The 18,222-nt window shown below is 44.3% G+C and overlaps 1 protein-coding gene across 1 annotated transcript; it reads right to left on the bottom strand.

Annotated features, from left to right (window-relative positions):
- Window positions 1-856: 856 nt before the first annotated feature.
- On the bottom strand, window positions 857-16,974 carry LRIT3 (leucine rich repeat, Ig-like and transmembrane domains 3). Its single transcript, XM_066632834.1, has 4 exons — window positions 16,859-16,974; window positions 12,408-12,883; window positions 11,010-11,315; window positions 857-1,932 (listed from the first exon to the last, which is right to left on the bottom strand). The coding sequence occupies exons 1-4, from the start codon at window positions 16,972-16,974 to the stop codon at window positions 857-859; spliced, it is 1,974 nt and encodes a 657-aa protein (XP_066488931.1).
- Window positions 16,975-18,222: the final 1,248 nt, after the last annotated feature.

The raw sequence follows: 18,222 nt of genomic DNA, 5'->3' as shown, positions 1-18,222 counted from the left end.
ATGTATCCAACATACTTCTGGTACTGTTTCTCACAAGCAAAATAAACAGTGGTTAATTCTGGGTAACTAACTTCAGTTCTGGTTAACTGCACATGACAAACTGCCACAATCTGAGCCACAGTTGTATCAAGCCGGCCTCAACCAAGATGGGGATAGAACCTTAGGGTCGGTGGTGGAGCACATGTTTTTTGCAAGTCAGAGGTTCCAAGTTCAATCCATGGCTTCTCCAGACAGTGCTGAGAAAGATCCCTGTCTTAACCCTGTACAGCTACTGCCAAGCAGAGCAGTCAATAGAGAACTAAATGGACCATTGGCAAAAAGCAACTGAATATAACAAAACCAAAGTCAATGAATGAGTCTGCACTGATTTCAGTGGCTTAAGCACTTCTAGAGCTGGATTGTTGCTCTCATGTTTTCAAATATGCAAGTAGAGCAGTATAGCATTTTAATTAAGCAAAACACGTATTCTTCATATCTATTCTCCTAAATTTAGAATATATAAAAACAAAGAAAAGGAAGCAGTACATTTTGTTTTACACAAAATCCTTTTTTAAAAAAACAACCAAATACAGTACCAGATTCATAAAAATATAGTGAGAATATAAATCAGGCAAGTTGCTTTGAAAATCCACAAGTCACAAAACCTTCATTTTATTTTTTTTTATTTTTTTTTTAAAGAGGCATCTTTTCCCTTCCTCACATTCCATTGCAAGTTACTTGGACTTCTATCCAATGCTGAGTTTGATGCTGATGTATTACAAGATCTGATGCCCAAGATCAGATGTGAGACTGAAGAACAGAGTTAATTTCCTCCCCCCCCCCCCCCAGGGATCTTGAGACTGTTGAATAGCCAAAGTCAGCAGAAGTACTCAGACCTTGAACCTTCACTCTTGAAGGTGGCCTGAGAATCCATACTTGACCTCGAACAAAGAAGTTGCCTTTCGGACTCATCCGTGTTCCTGCGAGCCCAGAGTTCTCCACCTGCCACCACGGAGCGAGGTTTCAGGGAAAGAGTTTCAAATTTGACGTAGGTCTCTTTTGCAAGATCAGCTTCCCTTACAGACTTTGGTTTCTTGTGAAGCATCAAGACTTTATACAATAAGAAAAATATCAAGGGTAAAACAATTACACAGGCTACGGCACTAGCCACCAGCAAAATGGAGATTTGAGAATCCTCTTCCACATTCATTCCATCTGTGGAGAACACAATGCATTGGTCTTGTGTAGGTGGAACCCCTTTGGGACACACGCAGGCCATATACTGTGTACCGGGCTCTAAACCGTCAATGGTGATTTTGTTTTTGGTGGCATCTGTGCTCAACTGCAGCATGTCTTTCTCCCCATACTTTGAGTACAACACCGTCAAAGCAGCACTGCTGGCGGCATTGACCGTATTCCATGCAAGGGTCACTCTTTCGTCGGTTTCAGGAATTACTCTTAAGTTTTTTATGGCAATGGTTAGCTCACCTACTGTCGCTGCGCTGAGTGGTGCGCCATCATCCTTCTTACCAGCGTCACCTGGCTGCTTCTTGCTCCCCTTGGGAACAGCCTTGGAATTCTTTTTTACATCAGTTGTGGGCTTGGATGGTGCTTTTTCCGTAGTTTGTTCTGTTGTAGACCTTTCAGTAGTACTCACAGGCAGAGTTGAGGCAGACAGCATTGTGGTTGTAGGGAAAGCGGTTGTTGCATTTAAGGGTTCTTGTTGGATCTGTTCCTGGGTAACATTTTGCTGGTCCCCTCCAGGCTTCTTCCCATACTTTTGTGGGGAAAGCGTTGTGGTGACAACTCCAACCACGGTGACAGTAACAGCAGCTTCTGACATTCCAGCCAAATTTTTGGCCTTACACCTGTAATCACCAGCATCCTTGTAGGAAATTCCTGTTAAGCTAATGATGGACATTCTGACACCCTCTCCTGGACTTTCTTGAATAACTGCAAAAAAATAAAATGCATGTAAGGCTGGTAATCTGAACATAAAGAAGCACAAAGCATATTACATTAATCATGTTTTTCATGGTACTTCACTATTTTGAGCAAAAAGTAACTATTTATACAGTTGCATTGGACAAGTTTCTGGAGGAAAAATCCATTATGGGGTACAAGCCATGATGTGTATGCGCAACCTCCTGATTTTAGAAATGGGTTAAGTCAGAATGCCAGATGCAAGGGAGGGCACCAGGATGAGGTCTCTTGTTATCTGGTGTGCTCCCTGGGGCATTTGGTGGGCCGCTGTGAGATACAGGAAGCTGGACTAGATGGGCCTATGGCCTGATCCAGTGGGGCTGTTCTTATGTTCTTATGTAACAGTCTGAGGCAAAGAGGCAAAGAAGGAAGGCCCATAGCCAGAGAGACAGACCAGGGACACACTACACTTGCTCCCAGTGTGGAAGGGATTGTCACTCCCGAATCGGCCTTTTCAGCCACACTAGACACTGTGCCAGAATCACCATCCAGAGCGCGATACCATAGTCTTCCAAGACTGAAGGTTGCCAACAACAATAAAATACAGTTGCAATGCTTAACTGGCTAAATAAATTGGTTTAAAGCTTTTTGAATAATTATGTTATTTTAATACAAGTATTTGCAAAAACTATCATTGGTAGGCAGGACCTTAGATGAAGCATCCTTCATTGTCTCTCACACAAGAGAGAAACTCCCTTCTCACATGGCACCTGCTGAAATGCACGTGCAAAACTAAAGCAAGTATGTATTAAGTATTTCTTAATAGAATAAAAACAATATTTCTTATTTTTAACACAGTTATGTGACTGTAACTCATATGATAATTGACTCAGAGCACAGCCTTAACTAACTCCCTCGGCTCCAATGCAGTTGTGCTAACTGGTTGCACCCTGCATCATGCTGTGGTGGTGGTGGTGGGCAGTCAGAGAGGTCTCCTCAAGGTAAAGGAATTTTTGTTCCCTTAATTTGGGGAAATCCTCCGCTTCCCCAATGCATTTTTCTTGGAGCTACTCCAGCTATTTTGCTGGCATAAGTCTGAGGAGAGTAAGAGAGAGGAAAAGGCAGAAGGGATAGGGATGGAATTCTGGCACATGTCACTGGGACCAGGATCCACCCCATCCCTCCCCCGATCTGCCTCCCACTGTCCCTACCTGCTCAGAGACTCCCTATTCTCACCACCTGCCCCCATGCTGGCTTACCTGCACTTCTGTGGGTAGCCACCTATGGCAGTGAGCCACCAAGACTGTGGCAGCTCCAGAATGGCTGCTGGTGGTACACCTCATGTGCTGCTGTATGGCCATTTGCAACAACAGCCAAAAACTTTAATTAGGTCTGGGCTGTGAAATTTCTTTAATACTGCATCAATCTCACTTTTTGAAACAAGGCTGCAATCCTATCCACACTTTCCTGACAGTAAGCTCCATCAAACACAATAGGACTCACCGCAGACACTCCCCCATAAGTTGATCTGGGCAGACCTCTGGGCAGGAGGTCTGGTCTAGAGGCTTGAGCCTCCATTTGCCTGAAGATAACATCCGAAGGTCGCCAGTTCAAGGCCACCAGCACCGTGCGACCTTGAAGCAGCTGACAAGCTGAGCTATTCCATCTGCTCTGTGCGTGGGAGGATGGAGGCCAGAATGTGCGACCAGATCAAGAAAGAAACACCTGAATGTTGTGGTTTCTTGAAAGATAGAAACCTTCTTTCAAATTGTCAAAATCCCTACTGGGATTTAAATAGCCTGCCTATGTAAACCGCCTTGAATAAAGTCTAAGGAGAAATCTGAGGACCAAGAAAGGCAGTATAGAAATACCTGTATTATTATTATCATTATCATTATCATTATCATTATTGATCTCACAGATAAGTCGAGGGCAGGTTTTGAGCCCCAAATCATGGAATTTTCTATGACCCTCGGATAAGTCAGGGGTTAAACTTTGGGGGGGGGGGTCTAACTATAGTTTTGTCTGATTTTACCTGAAGCCAGATCCTGAAAAATAACCTTCCAGTAATTGTTACCTAAACACTGTACAGTTTCTAATTTATTAAAAATACAATAAAAGATCATAAGATGCATTTTTGTTCATTAACTTTTAAAATTCTGGACTTCACAACTTTTTGTAGATGTTGTCAGAGTAACTGCCTGTAAACAGCATACCAGTAAAACAATCAGTCAAATCCTTCTTGAAGGTGCCTGGTGTGTGAAGCCAGAGGCTCCACATATAACATGCAACATAAACATGTAATTGGGAGTGTGGCATTCAGTTCACAGCAGGGAGACGAGCAACAAGGACTGAGCTGCACACAGTTGCAGCCCTCTTTACTCAGAAGCAGAGCCCCTGATTTCCATGGGTGTTACTCTTAAGTAATGTGCACAGCAGCCTGGGACCTTGTTTCAGATGGAAAGGAGGATTCCATCCTGGGTTTGTAAAAACCAAACCCCTAAACTTGGGGGGTGAAATTCTTTGCAAATGACTTGCCGGGAATGTTCTGAGCAGCAGCAAAAGAAAAGGAGGCATTTCTCTTCTCCAAACTGGAAGGGAGACAAAGGGGCTTCAGGGAATTGAGGGGGGACTTTGTGGGAGTATGTGCTGCATTCCATAGCAGCAGCCCATACAGACGACAATCCCCAGAAGCGCCTTCACTTCTCTTCCTGTCTGGAGAACAGGCGGCCTCTGAATATCGTAATTTTTCTCCACCTGCTTCCTGCTTCTCAGCCCATTTCCACCGCCCCCTTCACCAGACAGCTGCTGAGCTTCCATAAGCTTCTCAGAGGACCCTGCTTCATTTACTGCATTGACCCGGGTATAAGTCGACCCAAGATCTCAGGCTCTATTTTTAGGGATAAATTTTTCGACCTATCAGCGAGTATGTGCAGTGCTTCTGAGTAGGCATGCATAAGATTGTGCTTTAAGAAGCACGTTTCTGTGCTCCTATCATATAGCAGACAGCTAGAACATAATTTATTATCATGAAACTGTCCTTGCAATAAATACTTTAGGAAATACTTATGCACAATGGGAGGTTGAGATATTAACAAACAAGACCCCCAAGAGCTACCTTAAGCAGAACCTAGGGCTTGTGGTGTGCAAGGGGAAATGTTGACTTGTGTGCTTCATACAGCAGACTCCCATGTCACATCAAACTGCTTCAAAAGTGGCTTGCCGTGGCAGAGGAGCTGCAGTGTAGTTTGAGAAATACAAGCCCAAATCCCTTTTAGGAGTGCTGAACTAGTTGAATGGTTTTCTGAATCTCAGCGCATGCCCTCTCTGGCCCTCAGAAGATCTCCAGACACCACGAGTGGGGGGGGGAGCAATGCAGAACCACGCAGTACAGCTGGGGGAGTGACACCCCCCAAACTGTGCCGCCTGGGAGAACTTTCACCCATGGATTCCCCCCCCTCCCCGGTACACAACTGTCTTCAATATAAACAGATCAAACAAAGGAACACTCTAGTTGTTCAGAGTATATAGCCAGAATTGTTGATAACCAACTCTGTCTTCTTTAAACTTTGACATATACTATTAATAAAAAGGCACACTTTGGGCTGGATTAACTGTATATAGTCCTGTTCGGGCTGGATTAATTGTATATAGTCCTGTGCAGTAGGTCTGCAAGCATGGAGACACTCCATACTTCCTGATCACCCATGAGGCATTTAAATCAAAGTTGAAAGTTAGCTGCACCTAAGGTAGCACTTAATCAAAGGAAGGGAGGAGGATAAAGTGGAAAGCAGGTTTTTCTACTTGTTTAAATTAAACCTATAGGTTTAACCTGGGTTAAGTAATCTAAGTTAGAACATAACCTAAACAGGTCAGTAAATTGGGACACAGGATCTAGAGAGCAATAAATAATTAAACAAACCCAAATAAAAACTAGCTTGAGGTTACAAAAACAGTCCAGCCTAAGAGAACAGAACTAGGAGGGAAAGGACCTAGGAAGGGCCAATTCCCAACCCATTAAGAGCCCCATTAGGCTAATCCAAGCAGTCCATTCAGGAGCCTGCAGAGTAGGTCACGCCCATCAGCAGCCATTTGCCTTCCTGAGCTTTTGTAAACTCACCTGGGAAGGCCAGCCCCCTTTCAATCAGGAAGGAAGGAGGGGGGAGGAGCCAGCCAGGAGTATAAAGCTAGGCAGGCCATCGCGTGAGGTTCTCTGCAGACGCGTGTGGCCTCTGGGAACCCAGTGCCTCGGGAACTAAGTGCCAGGTAAGGCACAAGAGTTTAGCATCTGGGCGAGTTCAGCAGCAGGGCGAGGAGGCCAGGGCCCCAGACACTGCCCTTCCTCTTCCCTTGAGAAGAGGGCTGCTATCCAGTGTATGGTTTTTAAAAGGACCCCTAAATAAAACAACAACAACAACAAAAAAGCTATGCAGTCAGACAGCCAGCAGCAGGGTGGGGGCTATCCAGTGTTCTGCATCGAGTGCCACATGTATGATTATATGCCTCTGGGGCATAAGTCATGGGTGTGTCCTCGATGCAAGGAGCTCCAGGCTCTCAGGGAACGCGTCCGCTCCCTTGAAGCCTTGGTGGCCGACCTGGAGGAGCGCAGGCAGCCAGAGGAGGACCGTGGGGAGACTTCTGGGGACGATCAGGCTTCGTCCCAACCTCAGGCGTGCAGCTCCTCGGCTGCCTGGGTGGGAAGTCTCGGGACTGGAGGACGTCATCCTGGAGAAGAGGGAAACAATCCCCTAGGGGGGATCCCTTCTCCAGGGGATGGGCCGTATCCGAGCGCACTCGGGATACTCCTCGGCGGGAGGGAGGTCGGGGGCTTCTTGTAGTGGGGGATTCGATTATTAGAAACATAGAGAGGGGGGTTTGCGACGGATGTGAGGACCGCATGGTGACTTGCCTGCCTGGTGCGAAGGTTGCGGACATCACTTCTCGTCTAGACAGGCTAGTAGACAGTGCTGGGGGAGAGGTAGCGGCTGTGGTGCATGTTGGCACCAACGACGTGGGCAAGTGTAGCTGGGAGGTCCTGGAGGCCAAATTTAGGCTTTTAGGCAGAAAGCTGAAAGCCAGGACCTCAAAGGTAGCGTTCTCTGAAGTGCTACCTGTTCCACGCGCAGGGCCAGCTAGGCAGGCGGAGATCAGGGGTCTCAATGCGTGGATGAGATGGTGGTGTAGGGAGGAGGGGTTTAGATTCGTTAGGCACTGGGGAACGTTTTGGGACAAGCAGGGCCTGTACAAGAGGGACGGGCTCCATTTGAACCAGAATGGAACCAGACTGCTGGCGCATAACATTAAAAAGGTGGCAGAGCAGCTTTTAAACTGATCCCTGGGGGAAGGCCGACAGGAGCCGAGGGGCATCCGGTTCGGGACTCCTCATCCCTATGGGATGTGATAGACGGTTTGGCACAGTGAGAGGATGCGGGGACAAAGGAGCGAATAAGCAGCCCATCCTGGGGCATTTCGTGTATAAATGCTTTTATGCGAATGCCCGAAGTCTACGAGCAAAGGTGGGAGAACTGGAATGTCTGGTGACAAGGGAAAATATTGACATAGTGGGCATAACGGAAACCTGGTGGAATGCGGAGAATCAGTGAGATATCGCAATCCCGGGCTATAAACTCTACAGGAGGGACAGGCAGGGGCGTGTTGGAGGTGGGGTGGCCCTTTATGTTAAGGAAGGGATAGAATCCAGCAAAGTAGAGATTGAAGGTGCGTCCGACTCCACCGTAGAATCTCTGTGGGTTAAATTACCAGGCTTGTGCAGCAATGTAATACTGGGGGCGTGCTATCGTCCTCCAGACCAGAAATCTGATGGGGACCTTGAAATGAGGAAACAGATCAGGGAGGTGACAAGGAAGGACAGGGTTGTAATCATGGGGGACTTCAATTATCCTCATATTGACTGGGTCAATTTGTGTTCTGGTCACGATAAGGAAACCGGATTTCTTGACGTGCTAAATGACTGTGGCTTAAATCAGCTAGTCACGGAGCCCACCAGAGGACAGGTGACTCTGGATTTAATTTTGTGCGGTACGCAGGACCTGGTTAGAGATGTAAACGTTACTGAGCCATTGGGGAACAGTGATCATGCTGCGATCCGTTTTGACGTGCACGTTGGGGGAAGAATACCAGGCAAATCTCTAACAAAAACCCTTGACTTCCGACGGGCGGACTTCCCTCAAATGAGGAGGCTGGTTAGAAGGAGGTTGAAAGGGAGGGTAAAAAGAGTCCAGTCTCTCCAGAGTGCATGGAGGCTGCTTAAAACAACAGTAATAGAGGCCCAGCAGAGGTGTATACCGCAAAGAAAGAAGGGTTCCACTAAATCCAGGAGAGTGCCCGCATGGCTAACCAGCCAAGTTAGAGAGGCTGTGAAGGGCAAGGAAGCTTCCTTCCGTAAATGGAAGTCTTGCCCTAATGAAGAGAATAAAAAGGAACATAAACTGTGGCAAAAGAAATGTAAGAAGGTGATAGGGGAGGCCAAGAGAGACTATGAGGAACGCATGGCCAGCAACATTAAGGGGAATAATAAAAGCTTCTTCAAATATGTTAGAAGCAGGAAACCCACCAGAGAAGCAGTTGGCCCTCTGGATGGTGAGGGAGGGAAAGGGGAGATAAAAGGAGACTTAGAGATGGCAGAGAAATTAAATGAGTTCTTTGCATCTGTCTTCACGGCAGAAGACCTCGGGCAGATACCGCTGCCCGAACAGCCCCTCCTAACCGAGGAGTTAAGTCAGATAGAGGTTAAAAGAGAAGATGTTTCAGACCTCATTGATAAATTAAAGATCAATAAGTCACCGGGCCCTGATGGCATACACCCAAGGGTTATTAAGGAATTGAAGAATGAAGTTGCAGATCTCTTGACTAAGGTATGCAACTTGTCCCTCAAAACGGCCACAGTACCAGAAGATTGGAGGATAGCAAATGTCACGCCTATTTTTAAAAAGGGAAAGAGGGGGGACCCGGGAAACTATAGGCCGGTCAGCCTAACATCCATACCAGGTAAGATGGTGGAATGCCTCATCAAAGATAGGATCTCAAAACACATAGACGAACAGGCCTTGCTGAGGGAGAGTCAGCATGGCTTCTGTAAGGGTAAGTCTTGCCTCACAAACCTTATAGAATTCTTTGAAAAGGTCAACAGGCATGTGGATGCGGGAGAACCCGTGGACATTATATATCTGGACTTTCAGAAGGCGTTTGACACGGTCCCTCACCAAAGGCTACTGAAAAAACTCCACAGTCAGGGAATTAGAGGACAGGTCCTCTCGTGCATTGAGAACTGGTTGGAGGCCAGGAAGCAGAGAGTGGGTGTCAATGGGCAATTTTCACAATGGAGAGAGGTGAAAAGCGGTGTGCCCCAAGGATCTGTCCTGGGACCGGTGCTTTTCAACCTCTTCATAAATGACCTGGAGACAGGGTTGAGCAGTGAAGTGGCTAAGTTTGCAGACGACACCAAACTTTTCCGAGTGGTAAAGACCAGAAGTGATTGTGAGGAGCTCCAGAAGGATCTCTCCAGACTGGCAGAATGGGCAGCAAAATGGCAGATGCGCTTCAATGTCAGTAAGTGTAAAGTCATGCACATTGGGGCAAAAAATCAAAACTTTAGATATAGGCTGATGGGTTCTGAGCTGTCTGTGACAGATCAGAAGAGAGATCTTGGGGTGGTGGTGGACAGGTCGATGAAAGTGTCGACCCAATGTGCGGTGGCAGTGAAGAAGGCCAATTCTATGCTTGGGATCATTAGGAAGGGTATTGAGAACAAAACGGTTAGTATTATAATGCCGTTGTACAAATCGATGGTAAGGCCACACCTGGAGTATTGTGTCCAGTTCTGGTCGCCGCATCTCAAAAAAGACATAGTGGAAATGGAAAAGGTGCAAAAGAGAGCGACTAAGATGATTACGGGGCTGGGGCACCTTCCTTATGAGGAAAGGCTACGGCGTTTGGGCCTCTTCAGCCTAGAAAAGAGACGCTTGAGGGGGGACATGATTGAGACATACAAAATTATGCAGGGGATGGACAGAGTGGATAGGGAGATGCTCTTTACACTCTCACATAATACCAGAACCAGGAGACATCCACTAAAATTGAGTGTTGGGCGGGTTAGGACAGACAAAAGAAAATATTTCTTTACTCAGCGCGTGGTCAGTCTGTGGAACTCCTTGCCACAGGATGTGGTGCTGGCGTCTAGCCTAGATGCCTTTAAAAGGGGATTGGACGAGTTTCTGGAGGAAAAATCCATTATGGGGTATAAGCCATGATGTGTATGCTCAACCTCCTGATTTTAGGAATGGGTTAAGTCAGAATGCCAGATGTAGGGGAGAGCACCAGGATGAGGTCTCTTGTTATCTGGTGTGCTCCCTGGGGCATTTGGTGGGCCGCTGTGAGATACAGGAAGCTGGACTAGATGGGCCTATGGCCTGATCCAGTGGGGCTGTTCTTATGTTCTTATGAGAGTGACAGTGAATCCCTCCTCAACATGCTGTATAGCCCTGTCCACTGCTTTCTCTGCAGAAGCTTCCTCAGTGATGAAATATTGTCCTCGAAGACAGATCTTGAACCTGAGACCAAAGCATGGGCATAATCATTAGGTCAGTGTTTCTCAAACTGTGGGTCGGGACCCACTAGGTGGGTCGCGAGCCAATTTCAGGTGGGTCCCCATTCATTTCAATATTTTATTTTTAATATATTAGACTTGATGCTACCCTGATAAGTGACTGCATTTGGGGAAATGTTACAGACCTGTAGTTTTAACAAGCTACCATGCATATTCTTTTAACAGTATGGGACTTATTCCTGGGTAAGTGCAGGTAGGATTGCAGCCTAGGATTGTTAAGTTTTCTGCTTGATGATGTCACTTCCGGTCATGACATCACTTCTGGTGGGTCCTGACAGATTCTCATTCTAAAAAGTGGGTCCCGGTGCTAAATGTGTGAGAACCACTGCATTAGGTTAAAATATCCATGTCCAGTATATGCATATCCATTTTCACAACATTTGAATCAAACTAGGAGAAAAGAAGAATATTTGACTTTATAGGTTTTCCATAATGTATGTTTGTCAGATAGTTTCTGAAAGACCACTTCAGGAACAAATACCTGTGTAATTCACTGGTACATTGTCTGACCTAACCCAAGTAAGTTGGGGAGTGGGATAGCCGGTTGCGTCACAGCGTAGCAGGACGTTGCTCCCTAGTGGGGAGGTGATCTTGGTGGCTGACGTCATTACCGAAGGTTTCAAACATTGTTCCAGCTCTGCCCTTTGAAATAAGATGCCAGCCAGGCTCTCGGGGCCACTACAAGCCACAAGAGGGTCCAGAAGCACAACTGTGGTGTCTACAATTTTGGAAAACTCAATTAGTTTGGAAATCCGACAGTCACAGTACCATGGATTGTCCTGCAAACCTGAAACAGAAAGAGAACATAGCCAGTGCCTTGCCTGCATTTCAACACTACTGTTAAAACAGGACAATGTTATGTTTTGCCCTTCAAGAGCCCACACGCATCTACTAGGCGCAGAAGCAACTTGGCTACGAAGCACAAACAAATACGACTACATTTCCCCAGCAGCCAGGACTGGTTCAAGAAATCTTCATCCATGTGCTGGAAGGACGCAGTGGCAGACACAGAGTGAAGGGCACCTCGAGTCTGCTTGCTGCTCCCCACAACTGCTCAGCACAAGCTGCCTTGTACACTTCATGGATGGGCCAGTCATGACTGAAGGTTACGTTTCAGGTCATTTCCAGTAAGATCCACAGTATTATGCTACTGCAAAGCATTCTAGACCAGTGTTTCTGAACAAGTGGTATGGGTACCACCAGCGGTACTTGAGGTGGCATCTCATGGTACTCACAGGATCCCTGAATAATGAGTGAGACCAGGCAGTGAGACCAGGAATGCAACACAAGTAGTGGTAGGAGGCTCCAAGCATGCTTTTCCACACTCAAAAAAGCCCTCCCATCCACCTGAGCCTCTTATGTTGGTCATGATGCATCTGGCCTCCCAATCCAGAAGTAACTGGCAATGATGTCATCACCACTTTCTTCAGATGGTACTTTGAATAGGTGGACCATGTGAAGTGGTACAGTGGGGGACAAACGTTGGGAAACAAGGTTATAGACAAGAGGTTTGTGGTTAGAGCTTGGATGACCAGCTCACCACATCAAATGTTCATAAGAAGCAGTCACTGTGCTTCTCCCCACTAATCTGCACAACAGACGTCAGGAACAGCCTGAAGGCTCCAGGTCACACAGTCAAAACTTGGAACTTCCACAGGGAGTCATGGAAACTGCAGTTCAGATGTCCTCTTTAGTGTTAAAATACCAATTCCCCTGCACAGCACTAACAAATATACGGCAAAGCCAGCTACAGAATTCATTTCAATGGAGAAAGGATGTAGGCAATAATCCCCTACACTAGTCCAGGGATTCACCTGGATCAGATACACACCAAGAGGCACAGTTCAAGGTGAGAAATTCAGAGCATTTGCCAGCTTACCTAATATGACCCTCTGTGTTGGGTCTGTGTTTTTGAATGGAGATGCAGCTTCAGAAAGAGAAAGCCAGATATCCATGAGGTCTGATGGCAAGGAGGTTAATTTATTGCTAGATAGATCCAGGTAAGTGAGGTTTCTCAGATATCTGCCAGCCTCAGCTGGAATGCTGGTCAGTTTGTTGTTGTGTAAATCAAGGGTTCGTAAGCTGGGCATCTCAGCTAAAGATTCCCAAGGGAAACTGGAAAGTAAATTTCCATCAAGGCGCAACTCATGCAGCTGCTTCAAATTATAAAAGCTGCTGGTGTCAATGGTAGCCAAAGAGTTGTAGGTGAGCCACAAGTATTTGAGGTCCACCAAGTAGTAAAAGGCTTCTGTGGGGATCTTTCGTATGACCGTCTTCTCGATCCGGAGTTTTACAGTGTCCACAGGAACATTTACAGGGATCTCAAACATATCAGGATCGTTACAAAGCACAGACCTAATATAAAAGAAAGAAAGCTGTAAACATGTTTTTCACATAGTGTAAAAATTGTTACTAATAACCAGGTTATCTAACCTGGTTAACCTGGAAAATAACCAGGTTATCTAAGGAACAAATATGGCCACCCAGTGCTTTTAATAATCACTTCAAGTCTGAAGACATGGCTCTTTCTTTGGAATCTAAAAGATGAAGACTCACTAAAATTACCCTTTTACATCCAAAGGAAGATATTGATATTTTGAGAGTGGCATATAAGCATGTTATTAGAAAACTTAAGTTGCATTTACAATGTGAAATACAGGAAGAATGGATGGCTGCTTTAGAATAGAATTTTATGGCATCAATGTCCACAGTCATAGAAGCAGGGACCTAGAAAGGACCATAACCCCTTCAATTGTCCAATGATCCACCAGCCAGTTCTCACTGCACCAGTACCATCATAGGCAAGAGAAGCATGTGCCAGTAAGTGCCCCAACATATGCATGATGGAAGCCTGGTCAGTATTTTTGTATAACCAAGGTTCAGCTCATTATAAGGAATATAACAGTACTTTCAGACCAATCACATGTGCTTGGCTGTAGCACTTCAGGCTGCAGCCTGAGTGCACGTGAGCAAGAAGGGAAATTGCATCATTTAAGGTTTCTTCATACAAAAAGAAAAAGTCCTTCACTAGATATTAGGGGAAAAGAACTTACAGGACAATCCTATGCATGTCTACAAGTAAGTAAGTCCCATTATGTTCTATGGGGCTTACTCCCAGGAAAGTATGTATAGGAAGTTGCAGCCTTAGAGCCCAATCCTATCCAACTTTCCAGTGGTGGAGCAGCTGCAATGCAGCCCTGAGGTAAGGGAACAATGCTCCCTTACCTTGAGGAGGCCTCTGTGACTGTCGCCCCCACTGAAGGATGCAGTGCATGCCCTGTTGGCATGACTGCATCAGCACTGGAAAGTTGGATAGGATTGGGCCCTTAGTCTTCTGTGTGACATACTAGCTTTCCATATGCAGGATTTTTTTTCCCATGTAGCAGCTTGTAGTCATGCAATTCTCCCACCTGCTATCTGAAGCAGTACAGTCCAGACACACAGGGTTACCACCTCATCTGCTGTTTGCGAGAACTTGGCCTCCCAGCGCCAAAAGCAAAGGCTGGACATTACTTTTGACAGGGCAGGAAGGAGCAAGACAACTTCAGGTGATTCATATAATGCATTCAGTATTTCTGGGTTTTGTTTTGTTTTCCATTTATTATTCCAAACTTTCTAAGTGAGCCATTATCATATGCAATACTACTGTAATTACATTGTACATCATCTCAGATTTAATCCAGTTTCCTTCCAAAATGCTTCTTTGAGCTTGTAATACAAAAACACCCACATTATTACAACGAAATAAGGCACGTATGTGAGTAATACTTCTTAATTCAATTTTAATTTCTCTCTCTGCACACTGTCCACCTCACAAATAGGCCCCTAGAAGGGCCTGCACGTATGCCAGGCTCAGTGAGGACAAAAGACTTAATTCACTGAGTCTCAACCCACTTACTCTGGAGAAACCCTAATGAGGTCACAATAGGATTATTCCAGAATAAATAGCAAAAATGAAATCTCAACAGTAGTTCTAAGCAAACACCAGAGTTACTATAAACAGGAGGGCAATGCAAGTAAGTATTTTTTAAATGAGAGAGAATCAAAAGCATTTGAAGTACTTGTAACTTTGCTTTCTGAACAAGAGTTCCAAACCTCTATACTTGACCTGGCATGTTCCTTCCATGCCCTGCTTGATCGTGTTCACACACACACACCCCCCCCCCCACCAACCCATACATTTGGAAACATGAGACACAGATCCTTGGTCTGCAAGGATGAGAAACTGCACTGTCACACAATCAAAACTTTACTATAATTGATTTTATTTGTTATATTTAGTTCTCTTAAAACCAAAGCCCTTAAATGACAATTTTCACAGACTATAAAAATAGCTAACTTCTCATAGTTCCACGAAGCTGACATGAGTTCCAAAAATCAGGTCAGTTTCATTTCAATGATTTTCCATGGATTTAAAAGCCTAGTTTTATTAGATGGATTGTCTCATCTTGGTTGTGCTTTTACCTTAGTCTCATTCATTAGATGTTGTTTCAATCACTTTATTTTTTCTGTTTGATGCCAAGATGATTTTCTGCTCTTCACTCTCAGTTTTGCCCCAAACAGTGTGCTACAATAAAACTAACTGAAACTTCTATGTACAAAACTTTATATGGGAGGAATATACGTACAATCAATTTAATAACTTAAATAACTTCAAAGCTTCCAAACTTTGGCCACATATAGAAACTGACTTATGACTGGGTTGCCCCACCACAGTTGCAACCGATTGTCCAAGAACCACAAAATCCAGTAAATCCAGAAGCCTGGCTTGCCCTGATGGGTTCTGGCACTGATCCTGATACTGGCAAGAAATCTCCCCATCCATTCTAGTCTCTTGTGGGATTCCATGTGTGATACTTCCAAATGGATAACTAATGGTAGAAGAACCAAGTTCTGGGTACTCGTCCACCATTGCCATTGCCTTGGGTGTACATAATATAATTACACATTATAATATACAGTGTATATATTCATAGCCACACATGTACTATGTAGTTCACAAACAATGTTCAAAACATTGGCATTGTCATTAGATGTAAACTCCAGGGACATTTCTGTCAAGCAAGTAAGGTATCTAAATGGTGTTCTAATTATGGGGGGAAAGTGAAGGCCCTTTACTAAAATTCAAAAGCCCCACCCCCAATGTCCCTTCCCTAATTTTAGCAAAATCTTGCCCCCCCATAGCTTTCCAAAAACAGTAGCTGAGGGGGATTACAAAAGGACAAGGCCCTTCTATCTTCCCCCTCCTAGTAATTTCTGCAGGATTTATAGGAATTTTTCTTGCAGCCTCAGCCCCACAAATACCATCCATATACAGTTCAAAATTTCATGGCCATCCATGCATATAGCTGTATCCTATAACTCTGTAGTAGTAGTAGTAGTAGTAACTTTATTGTCATTGTGCTACAGCACAACGAAATTCATGCACCTTTGAGATACAAGCATAAATATATACTACAATTCCAACAATCCCACTCTACGCACTCACCCACACATTCTATACAACATGCATCATAATATAAAAACAGTATAACAGACCATAATGCCCAGGAGCATGGTAACAACTATATCGCCTTATTCAAGTTAATTACGGCTGTGGGATAAAAACTGTTCAGGAATCGTGTGGTGCTGCTCGAATAGTTCTGTATTGTCTACCCAAAGGCAACAGTTCAAAGAACTTAGGAGCCAGATGGAAGGGGTGTCTCAGAATACTGTGTGACTTCTGCAGACAGCGAGATGTATAGATGTCCTCCAAAGCTGGTAGATGAAGGTTGATGATGTGCTGCGCGATCTTAATAATTCACTGCAGAGCTTTTTTGTCCCCTGCAGAGCAATTTCCGTACCACACCAAGATATCATAGGTTAGGACACTCTCAATGGTGCAATGGTAGTAAGACACAAGCAGCTGCTGTGACAAATTTAACCTCCCAAGCTTCCTCAGAAAATATAACCGCTTTTGTGCCTTTTTTATCAACATGCTGGTGTTAATAGTCCATGAGAGGTCCTCTGTGATGTAAATACCTAGGAATTTGGAACTAGCAACCCTCTCCACCTCCTCACCATTTATGTATAATGGTGTGTGTACATCCCTCTTTTTCTGGAAGTCAATTATCTTTAGTTTTTTTGTATGTTAAGTGAGCTCTGAGGCTCTGAAAGCCTCAAAAATACCAAGTTCTGATATATTAATACGGTGAGATAATTGGCTAAAAAAATGAAATGCCACCATCTGCACCTGTTGCAAGTTCTAGAGCAATTGTTTTTCTGAATCCTGTCTTTTTCCTGGAACTGTGCTGTTTAGCATTTCCTCAGAAAGAAAGAAAAACCACTTACCTTGTTCCAGTACCATCACTTCTGCCATGATAAATGCACGTACACTGAGAAGGACAGAAACTGTTCACTTCTTCCAAAAAGCTTATAACAATGCAGACGGCAGCAATCAGATACATGACTTCCTTCAAAGATAAATGATATATCCAAAATCCAAAATCTTTTATTCCTAGGCACTCGTACTGTGTGCTACAATTGTGAATGTAGACATCCATTTACTAAGTGCAGATTACCCTGGATTAGCAGAGATCTGCAGTGACTTAACCTTCAAATGTATTCTGCAAAGGATCAGTTGAAGCAGCTTGTTCTTTATTGTGTCAAATGCAGAATATATTACCTTTAAATTACATCCATTCTGAAGTAGGACTCATTTAACAGCAACTCAGATAATGAAGTAAGAAGCACATCGCAAGCGTGGTGTGCAATTTCAATGCGAGTAAAATACTTTTTATCTTTGAAAAACCTGTTGAACATTTTGACTGTACAGTGCAAAGTGCACCTTAAATAGCAGCCACATTCAAGATTAACAGCATGGATCTAGAAATGCTTTTGTATTAGTTGCAAAGGTAAGGCTTAAAAATCCAGCTTTTTCCATAATGGTAAAATAAAATTAGCTATATGAATATACAGCTGAGAGGACATGAAAAGTACTGATAAGCACTTAATGAAATATACTGATAATTAGTAGCAGATGGTACCATTCATCAACCAAGCACAATAATCTTGAAAAGTGGCTTCGTATTGGTTGAAATCCAATTGTTTATCCTACCTCTCCTTTAAAAACAATCGCATATTTGCTTTTTAGCATAGATTAGCTCATTTCATTATTTCAGAGAACTGTTTTCAGTGGCGATAAGAACTGAAAGCAAATGGTATACTGTATGCCACTATTTTTCTGGTGATATTTGGTTGTTTTTAAGGAACAAGACTTGACTGTACAAAGCAATGAACATTACAGGCTTGTTTTATTTTCCTCCTATCCTTGATTCGGACTCCATCACTGACAGGTACAACATTTATTCTTTACTATTGTAAAGATTACAGGATAAACATTTTTCATACTCAGTTTTGCTTTACTATAGATACTAATGGCACCATCCTATATAAACTACTATACTTTCCCAGTACAAGTGGACACAAGGTCCCTTTACTAGTGAAATGCCACAGCTGATGGCCTGGCACCAATGGCCAGCATTGGGCCAGCAAGAAACCCTCTTCTTACAAGGGTAAAGGTTGCTTGTATCATCACAGTTTCTATGACCTCCAATGGAGCAGTGGTAAATTTTGCAGTGCAGAAGCGCACGCACACACCCCACAACAAAAAAAGAAAAAATATATTAAATTTCTTTGTCACAGTACTTTAATCT

Source organism: Tiliqua scincoides, chromosome 6 (genome assembly GCF_035046505.1).
Source record: "Tiliqua scincoides isolate rTilSci1 chromosome 6, rTilSci1.hap2, whole genome shotgun sequence".
Lineage (NCBI taxonomy): Eukaryota > Metazoa > Chordata > Lepidosauria > Squamata > Scincidae > Tiliqua > Tiliqua scincoides.
This window is presented reverse-complemented; position numbering and strand designations above follow the sequence as displayed.